General features: G+C 36.1%; 1 protein-coding gene across 2 annotated transcripts; it reads left to right on the forward strand.

The window, feature by feature from the left end:
• The first annotated feature begins 45 nt into the window (after positions 1-45).
• On the forward strand, positions 46-7,263 carry LOC107618385 (RNA polymerase III subunit RPC82 family protein). 2 transcript variants are annotated; one of them, XM_016320433.3, is made up of 15 exons: positions 46-549; positions 2,170-2,469; positions 2,547-2,694; positions 2,773-2,891; positions 3,001-3,082; positions 3,385-3,539; positions 4,192-4,348; positions 4,459-4,532; positions 4,724-4,835; positions 5,127-5,264; positions 5,433-5,470; positions 5,558-5,650; positions 6,095-6,178; positions 6,285-6,434; positions 6,793-7,263. In XM_016320433.3, the coding sequence occupies exons 2-15, from the start codon at positions 2,401-2,403 to the stop codon at positions 6,949-6,951; spliced, it is 1,578 nt and encodes a 525-aa protein (XP_016175919.1). In that variant the 5' UTR covers positions 46-549; positions 2,170-2,400; the 3' UTR covers positions 6,952-7,263. The 2 variants fall into 2 exon arrangements, with proteins under 2 accessions (XP_016175919.1, XP_016175920.1); XM_016320434.3 differs by having other exon boundaries at positions 148-549; positions 2,174-2,469.
• The last annotated feature ends 5,016 nt before the right edge of the window (positions 7,264-12,279 follow it).

A 12,279-nucleotide genomic window follows, 5' to 3' on the forward strand; every position in this document is an offset into this window, starting at 1 on the left:
GGAGGTGCATTAGAATTTAAATTTAGAATCGATGCGACCCAATTTGACCCTTACGGGTTTAGTGAAACCGGTGAACCGTCCGGTTTTTGAAAACTGACCGGAACAATTTTTTTTTTTTTTAAATTCCTCAGCATACGACGTCGTTTCAGTTTCGGTTTTATAGAAGTTTGAAAACGCCAATTTCCTTTACCCACGCTCTGACCCACGACGCCTCATTCCTCAGCCTCACCCGCTCACTCTCCACATTCTCCCTCCTCCCTGCCTCACTCAGACACTCACAGCAGCCGTCACGGAACAACGACAGCCAACGGAGTCATCACTCCCCGCGCCGCCAGTATCTGCTTCCTTCGCGGTCCGCGCCTCTGCCTCCTCCGTCCTGGCTCGTTGGATCCTGTTCCCGTGCGGCCTCCTCTCCTCGTGCGCCGTACTCTCCTTGCCGGTGGCCTGCTTCTGCTTCTTCGTCTGGTTCTGCTTCCACGCTGCAACTCCAAACCGTGACTCTGCTTCTGATTCCATGGTGCAACCCCAAAGTGTAGTGTGTAGGTGAAGGTGAGTTTTTTATTTTTTCAGTTATTCTATATTAATTTTTTTATACTTGATTTTTTCATTTTTAATGTAGGTTTAGATAAATTTATGCTAATTTTATTTAATACTGATTTTATTAGATAATTGTATGCTCATTTATGCAATAGGTTCTGTATGTTTTCAATTTTTTATGCTGATTGAGATTGTATGCTGTTCTGCATTTTTTCAATTTTTTTATGCTAATTGAGATTGTATGCTAATTGTATGTAATAGGTTCTGTATTTTTTTCAAGATGTATGTTAATTGAGATTGTAAGCTAATTCAAATAGATTCTGCATTTTTTCAGTCTTTTATTTGGCTAAATTAAGATTCTATTGTAGTACCGACTAGTTTAATGTTTATTTTTGTTTAGTTATTTTTAGGAATTGAGACGTGATTGTTGTTAAAATATTAGGGAAGACATGTATGTTAAATTTTAATTTTAAACTTTTTGACGATTTTATAATTTTATTTAAGTGACACCAGGTTACTCGGTTCAACTAGTGACTTACCGGTTAAACCAATAACCCAATGATTCCGTGGTCTGATCGGTTCCATTATCAGTTCAGTTCTAATAACTATGAGCAATTGATCATTTGTTAACTAAAAACCTATAGATACAAGTAACACTTTGACTATGCTTCCAAGCTAAAGTACTTGTTATGTAGGGAATTAGCCTCTTCCACATTCTCAGTAACTTGTTTGAATCACCTGTTAGATACACCCTTTTTTTTTATAAAGTTCTGTTAGTACAGGGTATGGGATTCTCCTTACTAGCAAATAAAAACCATGAAGCAGACTAGATCAAAATATAATATATGGCTATCAGATACACCATGGCAGCAACAAACATAAAATTTTTTATTTACTTCAATTTTTTTGAACTTGTAGCATTTGTCAATTAAAAACGTTATATCTTGACTTGTAGCATTATTTTTAATAGTGCAGTTTTATTGACTGGAAAACTTGTTATATCTTGATTTGTTTTATTCTATTTGTTTTTGTTGGGTCCTTCCCTTGTCTAATTGGTTTCTTTAATTGTCTAATTGGTTTTTATTTGTTCTTTAAGACTATGGAGTAATTACTGTACATTGTTCAATATAATATAAATTTATAATTTCGCCCAATTCAAGCAGACATGAATTGAGTAGTTTTTAATTGAAATTGGTTATCAACTTTTTTACAGCAATATACAAAAATCCAAAAAAGAATGATTTTTGTTTGGCTGTGACTTGTATTTGCTGCCTACAAATATTATTAGATTTATCATTGTTAATTTCACATGGTAGATTAAACATGGTAAAAATTGAGGGTTGTGCTTCAATTTGTTACTAAATTAGCCTTGTGTGTATACAACTATTACTGCCCTCCCCCTCCCTCTCCTGTTACTCTCACTATTAACTCTATCTTAAAATAAAAAAATTCATTGAAAGTAGTGGGTTAGTAAGCTGGTAAATCTTATATTTTTGCATATCTGTTCTATTACACTTTTTTTTTTCTGTAATTTAAATATGGATGTCACTTATTTTCTTCTAATTTAATTAGATTTGTTTATTTAACATATATTTTTTTGCCAATTTGTGTTATTCCTCTAATTGGATTTAGTCAGTGGGATTGTGGCATACAAGTTTATTCGTGAAGGAGTCTCACCGCTTTATACTTGCTTGGAGAGTTGGAGTTGAGGTTGGTACTCTATCATTAAAGTGTAAGCATACCTGAAAGTCAGTGAAGCTTCAAAATCAAGACATAGGAAACAGAAACCACCCAAATCCCTAATCCCTCCGTCCCCGCGCGTTTTCCTTTCCTTTCTTCTGCATCACGAAGAAGAAGAAAAAGATGGTTTCACAGTACGGCTTCAAATTTGCCATCCACCTCGTCACCAACCACTTCGGCAAAATCGTCGCTGTAACTATCTCTATTATCCTTGTTCCCTTTTCCACTAATCGTTCTGTAACTGCTCCCAAATCTTTTTTCCCCTGCAGAAAGTATGCGAAACACTGTTTCGGAAGGGGCCCCTGTCTCTGGGAGAGATCATTCGCTGCACGGAGCTCACTCCGGAGCAAGTCAAGAACTCACTACTCGTCTTAGTTCAGCACAATTGTGTCCAAGCTTATGTCCCCGCCGATCAATGTACTATTGCTTTTCCCCCTCTTTTCTCTAATTTTTTCGTGTTTGCCACTGAAATTATATTGTTCTCTGTAAATGTAGTTAGGGGCGAGGATGGATCTATGGCGACAGTGGAGTACCTGGCATTATTCGATAACATAATCCATCGTTTGAGGTTTCCCAAGTTCTTGGAGATAGCGAAGCACCAATTTGATGACGAAGTCAGCGAGCTTCTCCACCCTGCACATTGTTCTTTTGAAGCTTCCCAATTCAATCCTGTAAAGGTGGTTTTAATTTATGTATATTTTGTGGTCCACTCTTGTATTGCAGTGTGAGAAGGTTCTTGATGGTTTGCTTCGCGATGGTAGGCTTACCCTCAAACAGATGATTGAAAGAGCAGTCCAAGGAAAAGGCAAGCATTATTTTGCTTTGCTTCTATTAATTGTGAAAGATAAGTATGTTCTTTTGTTAGTATTTAAACTGATTAGTTGGTTGATCTGGGTCAAATTTCGGTGCATGTGTAGAGGGCTTAGTTGGTTTTCTAAGAGTATATTAGTACCTTTCTACTCAAATATAGTCAAAAGTGTGGCTCTCTATAAAATGTTGGAAGTTTAAATTCCAAATTGTAGTTCAGCTCACTTATACGCTGCTAAATAGTAATACTGAATCCTCTAAAATTAGACTGACTTAAATTCATCTTCTTTTATCTTTCAGAAAACCCTGGTGCTATAGAAGCTGTTGTTCGAGAGAGCTTTCATAAACTTTTGAAGGCACGCTATATTGAACGCTGTCCCGCACCGGAGCCAGTTATTTCTACACTCATTAAGGCAGAATCTGCTCCTAGAAAGCGGGGTTCTAAGATGGCCAAGGTAATTGGTTCTTGTCAATTTCTACAGACAGTTGCGTTAACTTTTATACATCACCAGGATTTATAGCCAGCTTTTGTGTAGCAGTCCCCTTTTCTTTTTCAGTTTGTAGTGTTATAAAAGTACTGATTTGTCTTACAATCGGATTGAGATGTCTGGGTATGTGTTGAGTAGGAAATTGAATAATTGGAACTAGCACAGCCCATCTGTTGAGCTTGGTATTTGATTGGTAAAGATGTCAATCACTAAAATTATCGAGATTCATGCAAACAAATTTGAGCTGCAACCTGTTTGGTTTAGATTTCTCATGTATGGTAGCATTGATTAGAAAGGAATATTGAGGTAATGCGACAATGAGATAAATTTACTAGTAAATGTTTGGTTTTTGTATTACACCAGTGACCCTCTATTTACTACTTTCTGATTTGTTTGCTTATTACTTTAAAAGTTCTGGTTCATCAATGATAATGATATATATGGAAAAAAGTGGATATTTGATGACCATTCAATATCATCATTTTGATTGAAGTTGGAACAGCATAGTGTTCACTATTGTAACCTAAATATGTATTACCTCAATGCTGTTTCTTTTTATTGATAATCAAGAACTTTATTAAGATGGGAAAAAAAAAATTTTGATAATCCATGCTTCCAGAAATTTGAAGCACCAGAGACCATAGAACAACGTGTTCTAGAAGCTGCTGTGCCTGGGGAGGCAATCAGATTTGCTGTTACAGCATATACACTAGGTAATGCTGATAGAGAAGCAAAATCAGATGATTCCTCCATGGTAAATGTTGGAGATAATAGTGGTAAGTTTATTGTCATCTTATGTGAATCACTAATTTACATTACCAAATTTTACCGCACTCATATCAGTAGTATGATACTTCTTTTCCTTCACTTTTTACTTGGATTCAAGGTGGTATTGCAAACGAGGGGTCAATACTTTGGCGTGCAAATTTTGAGGAATTTATACGGCATCTTAGGCATAAGGTTGGTTTTTTTTTATAAGTTTCCTGCTCTTTTGTTTTTTCTTTCTAATGATCTGGCTGATATATTTGTGGATCTCATGCCATAAGGTGCTGTTTTTTTGTATTTGGTGAATCTTCTTCTCCATCTTCCCTTAGCATTCTCTATATTATTATTGAACGAATACATGTGAAATATTCCATGCAAAATTACAGTTATTGGTCGAGAATGAAAGAAAGCGACTGGATGATGGAGCTGCAACTATCTTAAGTGCCATACTGGATGTGACTAAAACTGTTGAGAAAAAAGTGAAAATAGAGAAATCAGGTTAACCAGATTCCTTACTTCATAGAGCTATGATATTACTGTTGGGGCTTTGATTTAACTATTGCCATTTGCCGGTAGCACCGCTCAGAATTTGGAAACCTAATATTGGATATTTGCTCCAGTAGTTTTCTCTTTTTTATTGGTTTTTTTCCTTAACAAGGGTTCCTCGTCTCTTTGGTCTTTGTCTTTGTCTAACCGATTTCTCCTTTTATGAAAAATAAGAAAGAAGTGCACAACTGTTATCTTTTGTACTTGGTTGGCTAACAGAATGTTATCCTATACATGTTTCAGTTCCCCTATCACTGGATTCAATTTTTACTGAAGTGACGAAAACTGAACATGGTCGTACTATGACCATAGATCGTGTTAGAGCTTCTCTCGTACAGCTGGGTTGTCCACAGAGGAACTTCGATGATTCATATAGTATTGGTACCTATGATATATATCTTTTTCCCGTGTTAGGCTATTTTGTGCAATATAAACATCCTCCATTTGTTTTATTTATTTTTTCCCCAATTTGTTTATGCCAATGAAATTCTGGTTTATAACTCCTATTTTATAGTTTGAATTCTGAATTACTTTTCATTTCCTTTTCAGATTTGAAGAGCATTGTTGAAATGGCTAGAAATGAGGAGGTTTTTATATCTGTCCTTTCCAAGTCAAATATATGAGTATTTATGTTTTCTACATGTAGAACTCTTGTTTCTTGCACTATGTTGCAGGTTGAGTCAATTGTGTTGAAAAGATTTGGAAGTGATGCGTACAGAATATTTAGGCTCCTGTCAAAGTCTAACTGTTTTCTTGAGACAGATAAGGTTATTAACTCTTATTGACAAAAGTTGTCTTAAACCCCCCAAAAAAAACCCCAAAAAAATTGACAGAGTTGATGAGAACATCGATGTTGAATGAAGAACTATTAGAGTAACATTGGTGATATGCTCGGTAAAAGCGAAAATTTAGAAAATGAAAACTATTGTTCAATTTTTTATTATTGCAAAAAGAAAATTCCAAGCACTGTATATTTATGATATGGTACTATTTATGAAAATAAATGAGGTTGTATCGAAAGGAATCTTTAGTTCTTTATGGTTTATAAAAATGCATTGAAGTACTTTATAATCCCATTTTAGCTTTCAAAAGAGGGTACTATATGGAAGGATAACAACGTATGATGTGCCAAAACCCAATTAAAGAGATTGATGAATTGGCATGCACTGCAATCCTCCTATAACCTTATACCTAATCTCTTTTCTTTGCAGATAGCAGAGTCTGCTCTTGTCGATAAAAAGGAAACTCCTAGATTACTATACAAGTTATGGAAGGATAACTACTTGTATATGGAGGTGACAATCTGATAAAATTTACATACGCAGTTTGTGAAACAGTTTAATTTGTGGTTGGGAACTTAAAAAATATCTAATATTTTCTGCAATCTAATCTTGCTTCCAGAAATTAGTTGTAACTGCAGCTAAGCAATCAAGATTTATGTTGTGGAAAGTTAATAAGCCTCTGCTTTGGGAATATGTGCTGGACGAGATGTACCATGCTGCCTTAAATTTGAGCTTAAGATTGGCTTTTGAGCAGGAAAAGGATGAAGATGTGAGTACTCACTCTACAAGTTTGTTTAAAAATTTACCAGTCAATTGAGTTATACAGCATCTTTTTTGGGCCAATACTATGATGTCTAACTTTTGTCTAACTTTTATAACAAATTTTAAATATTTAAAAAATTATTTATTTTTATACTTTTTAAATTAGATATTAATTTTTAACTTTTTTTTTAACAAGTTAGGCACCACTTTTTAGACACGATAACAATTACTTTTTTTTTTTTAAATCCTTCGTTGTGAAATTTAGTAACAAACTCATTGCTATAAAGATATACCAAAATTTTAGAGTGATAAAAGATAAAAAAGAACAGAGAGTGGTGCTTATGTGTTATTTGTGCTTGTTCCAGCTATTGCACGTTCCTGCAGACAAGTTGGTTCCTGCAGACAAGTCAAGCGAAGCAAATGCGCTACAGAAGAGATACCGGCGACTAAGAGATGTCCTCTTTCTCATGGGATCATCATTGATGAAACTTGATGATGCTCTGATGCTTTTCCATGACTTCTGAATGTAACTTCTAGATTAAGCAAAGGTTACAGACTTGACATTTTAATATTGGCAAAGAATTTGCAATTCTATTGTTCAGGTTCAGGAATTATAGCATGCAACTTTGAGTAGGGTAGGGAGTACTGTGCGCAGATAGATCATAGAAGTGGTGATTTATGTAATAGATTCTTTTCTAACGAGGGAAAGAAGCCCAGCCCCCCCCCGCCGGGGGGAGTGTTTGGAGGGAACAATAAGTTGTATATTTCTATGGAGTTCATTCATTGATTTTATTAATGTGCATCAATATCACTTTCATGGTGTTAACTGCAGTAAATGACTCAGACGCCCACATAATAGTGTAAAAGCATTCATTCGTTCTTCAAAATTATCAAAGTGAATCCAACAAATCAAATCAAATCAAATAATAACCGTTTTACATTTTCCCACCGACCAATGTTTACACTTACGAAGACATCAACTTGGTTGACTTGATTAATGATTGTGTTATTCAGAAAACACAAAAGAGTTGTTTATAGAAAAGAGTCTAATGACCTAGTAGCTAGAAGAACTAAGAAAGTCAAGATGAATGCGGAAGGTCAAATGGAAGAATACATGGAGGAGGAGAGCCAACTCTAAGTCGTTCCCAAAACGTTGATGGAGGAAGGATCGGGTAAACAGGAGGAGGATATGGTTCCTGAAACAACCCCCCAAAGTATCCTACAAGGATAGACTAATGAGCAATGTACTGGAGAAGCTAAACCCAGAGGAAATCGTCGAGATGGTAGCAGAAGAATATATCTCGGATGATGAGGCTATGGAGGAGGACTCAAGGACTCCCTTTAATCCAAAATCGAATATTGAAGTAACCCTGGAAGAGTATGATGAGTGGTGTAGACCATGGAAGCTGTCTCTTATAGTAAATCCGTTGGGGAAAAAAATTAGTCTCTAAATCATGGAGAGGTGTGTTAATAGAAGGTGGGCGGTGAAGGCTACGGCTCGAGTTATAGATCTGGAGGGTGGATTCTTCTTGATGAGATTTGTTGATCAAGGAGACAATGCCCATGCCCTCTTTGAGGGATCCTGGATGATTGCAGACCACTACCTCCTCATCCAGCGATGGAGGCTCTTGTTCATCCCACAGGAGAATGAGGTTCAGAAGGTTGCAGTTTGGGTAAGGATACCATACCTCCCAGCTGAGTTATATGACAGGTACTTCCTAGTTCCTATGAAAAGTGGAGAAATCCATCAACATTCGGATTATTTTGTTCCCGTAAAAAATGTACCCGAATTTTATTATTAATAAAAATACCCTTAAAAAATCTAAAATTTTGAAAAAATGCACAAACATTAATTGCGACGTTTAAGGTTAACGAAAGAGAGTAATGTGACAAACAGGAGTTAAACCTTAAAGTGGTCTGTGAGATTCACGATTTGCACCAATTTAATCCTTGACTTACCGATTGCACTGTTTATATCCTCGACTTTGTTAAAATTACACCACGGTCGTCCCTCTTCACATCTCCGGCCAAATTAATTGCCACCGGCAGTGACATGGCGCTGAGATGCCACGCTGGCGTATATAATGGCTAGCTGAGGTGGCAATTGAAACTGTTTGACCCATTGTGGTCCATATACCTATTTTTAACCCTAATTTCTAGCATGACATCGTTATCTCTTCATCTTGTCTTTGCTCAGCAACGTTCTTCTCCTGCTTCGTTGTTGTTACTCTTTGAACTGAAACGAAAACCATGATTGGATGTACGAGCTAGGGTCAAGGAAGATTTACACGATCAACAACGAGAACTCGGAGTCGGTGTAAGCCGTCGCGGATGTCAGAGCACTGTGGGTGCGGCTGCTGGCTCGTGCTTCGGTGGTCCAGAACAAATACCAACTCGAATAAGTCCTTCTTTGGTTGTCCGAATTACAATGTGAGTTTTTGTTAAGAAAAATTGCTTAGTGATTTCTTGTTCTTTACTCCTTACCATACTTCATACACAGACTAGGGGCAAAACATGGTGTGGATTTTTTCGAGTTAATATTCAAAATCGTCCCTGAAAGATACATCGATCTCCATATGAGTCTCCGAATGATAAAGTTAATCAAAATAGTCCCTGAAAGATGTCGGATATGACCACGTTAGTCCTTCCGTCAATTCGTCTGCTGAGCTGGCTAACGTTGGGTGACGTGTTTCGTTAACTGCCTGGTGGCTGACTCCTACGTGTACGCTGGGTTTGCTGACTAGGTAAGTTCCTTAAAAGAAATTAAATCAGTCCTTTGGATGATGAACCCTAATCCTAAATGCGATGATAAATAACTCGCGGTCTAGAATCATATGGCCACACAGTTGGGTAGACGCTGGAATTGTTGGGTCGTCGGGAGGATGAAGACAGAAAATGGAGGTCGTAGTGGTGGTGTATCTCTTAGGTCGCACGACAGTAATGGTTCCAGTGCCTCAATGCGAATGAGGAGGAAGACTCACGAGGAAGCATGTTTCTGCGGGTTGAAGGTTGTGATAAAAAAATCTGGGACAACAGAGAACCCAGATAGATTATTCTATGCATGTCTAAGGTACTGGGTAAGTTATGTTGAAAAAGTTGAAGGTTTTTCATCTTGTTCTGTGTTATTAGGTGTCATTTATTGTTTTCTTGTCTGATTTATCAATTTGCAAAAGGAAAGTCATTGTAATTACTTTAAGTGGGTTGATGATGATGACTATGAAGCAGTAGTTGAAGTAAGTGCAAAGGAAGATTATAGAACTGAGTTGCAGGTTGAAAGTGAGTATGATGAATGGAGGGTGAAGGTGGCATGGATGGATTGGATGAGAATAGATGTTCGATTTGGAATGGTTGAGTCCTACTGTGGAGCGAGTCCTATCTTCGGCTGATCTTGCAAGGATCGAAGCATTGCATGAGGAAGAGAAGTATTAGACCGAAGAAGCTTCTAAGTTAAGAGAGAAACTCAAGATTGTGGAGGACAAAGCCGCCGTCATTAGAACTGAGATTGTCCTCACAGAGTCTAAGTTGGATGGTTTTGTAATTGGTTATGGTTCAGAAGCTGGGGTTGTTTCCAAAGTCAGTCCTTGGAGGAAATTTTATCTATTTAGATAATAAAATTCTTGATATCTTAATGAATATAGCTAGTGTATTACTTATTAGCTAAGTTATGGCATGTTGATTTGTACTTCTTGTTATTCACTTTTACTTGTTCTTCTTATCATACATCTAAATATAATTAATCATTTATTATTAAGAATTTTATATGCTTTCAACTCATGTTAATTGTTATGTCATATAAATATTTAATCATGTTGATAGAACATGTTTATTTGAATAACAATAACAATTACAACAACAATGAGAATACAAAGTACAATGTGCAGCCATATCATATGCAACGAAATTAAAATACAAAAAGATGTTATAGCAAAAATTAATTTAGCTTGATCTCTGCAACTTCACAAACATTACTTGGAGGAACCTTGAACTACTTGGATGATAAAACATACTGTCTGAATGACAGTTAATATAAGAAGAGCAATTCCGACAACAGAAGCCACCATCTTCCATTGAGTGTTGCAGTAATGGCGGCTCAAAGTTGCTACTTTTCTGTGACAAGGATGTTCACAGAAATCATTCAAGTCTTTAGAGATACGAAGATACTGATGCGTGATCATCTTTCATATCTTTCCCTAGTGAATTTGCATCTAAATTATTGAATTAAATAAATAATTAATTATCTTTTAGCCAATATGGATGCTACTTTGAGTCTTTTGCAATTTTGTTTATTTTAGGTAGCATTTAGCCGGATTTGATGGAGTTTCTGCAGCATAAGAATTAAAGGAGATGGTAGCGAGGAGCGATGCGCACGCGTGACTGACGCGTACGCGTGAATTTGGAGCTTTCCATGGCGACGCGTGCGCGTGACTGACGCGTACGCGTAATTTGAAGATTTGCTCAGCGACGCGTACGCGTGACTGACGCGTACGCGTGACACGCGTAGAAAACTATCGACGCGTACGTGTGACATGCGCCACGTGCAGGAAACGCAGAAAAATGCTGGGGGTGATTTCTGGGCTGTTTTAACTCAGTTTTCAGCCCAGAAAACACAGAAGCTGCAGAATGGACAAAACATGTGGTCCCCACCTATCAACTGAAGACTTGTTAATTAATTCAAATTTAAATTCAAATCTTAAATTAGGAAAAGATATTATTTTTATTTTTAATTTTAAAAATTAAATTTTAAATTTATTAGGATTAGTTATAAAAGGAATGCCAACAGGGTGATTCCAACACAACATTATTCCCATTTACAATTTACAATCCCTATTTTCTACTATGAACCATGAGCAACTAATCCTCCATTGTTAAGGTTAGGAGCTGTGTCTATTGTATGGATTGATAATATTATTTTTCTATTTTAATTCATGTTTTGATTTATATTTCAATAATTATTTTCGTTCTTTAATTTATGAATTTGGGTGGAACGGAAGTATAACCCATATTCTAATTGAGTTCTTGTATAACTTGGAAAAGCTCTTTACTTGAACAATAGCTTGAAAACATATTATCCTAAATTTCTAATTGTTTGTATACGTGACATATAATCCCTTTATTTTTGGATAATTAGGATTCTTGTGGCATATAAACTAGAATTTGATCATCACCCTCTAATTGGAATTGATTGACCAAGGAATTGGCAGTTGATGAATTTTAGAGGAGTCTAGGAAGGTCTAAAGAATTAGGGTCTAGTCACAAATAGTTTGCCATGAATTAAATCTTACATGATTAAAAATTAGTTAATAAGAAAAGTCAATCTAGAAAATAGATAACTCTGAAGCCTTAACTGTTTTTCCATATATATTTCACAACTCATCTGCTGCTTGCTTTCTGAAATTATTAATTTACTGTTTAATGCTTTTTTTTTTTTTTTACCAAAACACTCTTTTCTGTTTGTCTAACAAATCCTATCAAACACTATTGTTGCTTAATCCATCAATCCTCGTGGGATCGACCCTTACTCATGTAAGGTATTATTTGATACGACCCGATGCACTTGCCGATAAGTTAGTGGGTTACAAATACCGCACCAAGTTTTTGGCGCCGTTGTCGAGGATTGACTGTGATTAACAACTATTAGTTACTTGATTGCTTAGATTAGGCGTTTCGATTTTAAATTAATTTTATTTTATTATTATTAATTTTTATTTCTTATTTTTCATTTTTGTTTATTTTCCTTCCCGTAATAATTTTTATTTTTTTTTTCTTTTCTTTGTTCTTTCGTTAGCACCCCCCACCCCGTTTTACTTTTTATTTCTTTTACTTTCGTTTCTTTTTTATTTTTTTTTCAACCC

The sequence above is a fragment of the Arachis ipaensis genome, chromosome B9 (genome assembly GCF_059453495.1).
Source record: "Arachis ipaensis isolate K30076 ecotype BB chromosome B9, ASM5945349v1, whole genome shotgun sequence".
Taxonomy (NCBI): domain Eukaryota; kingdom Viridiplantae; phylum Streptophyta; class Magnoliopsida; order Fabales; family Fabaceae; genus Arachis; species Arachis ipaensis.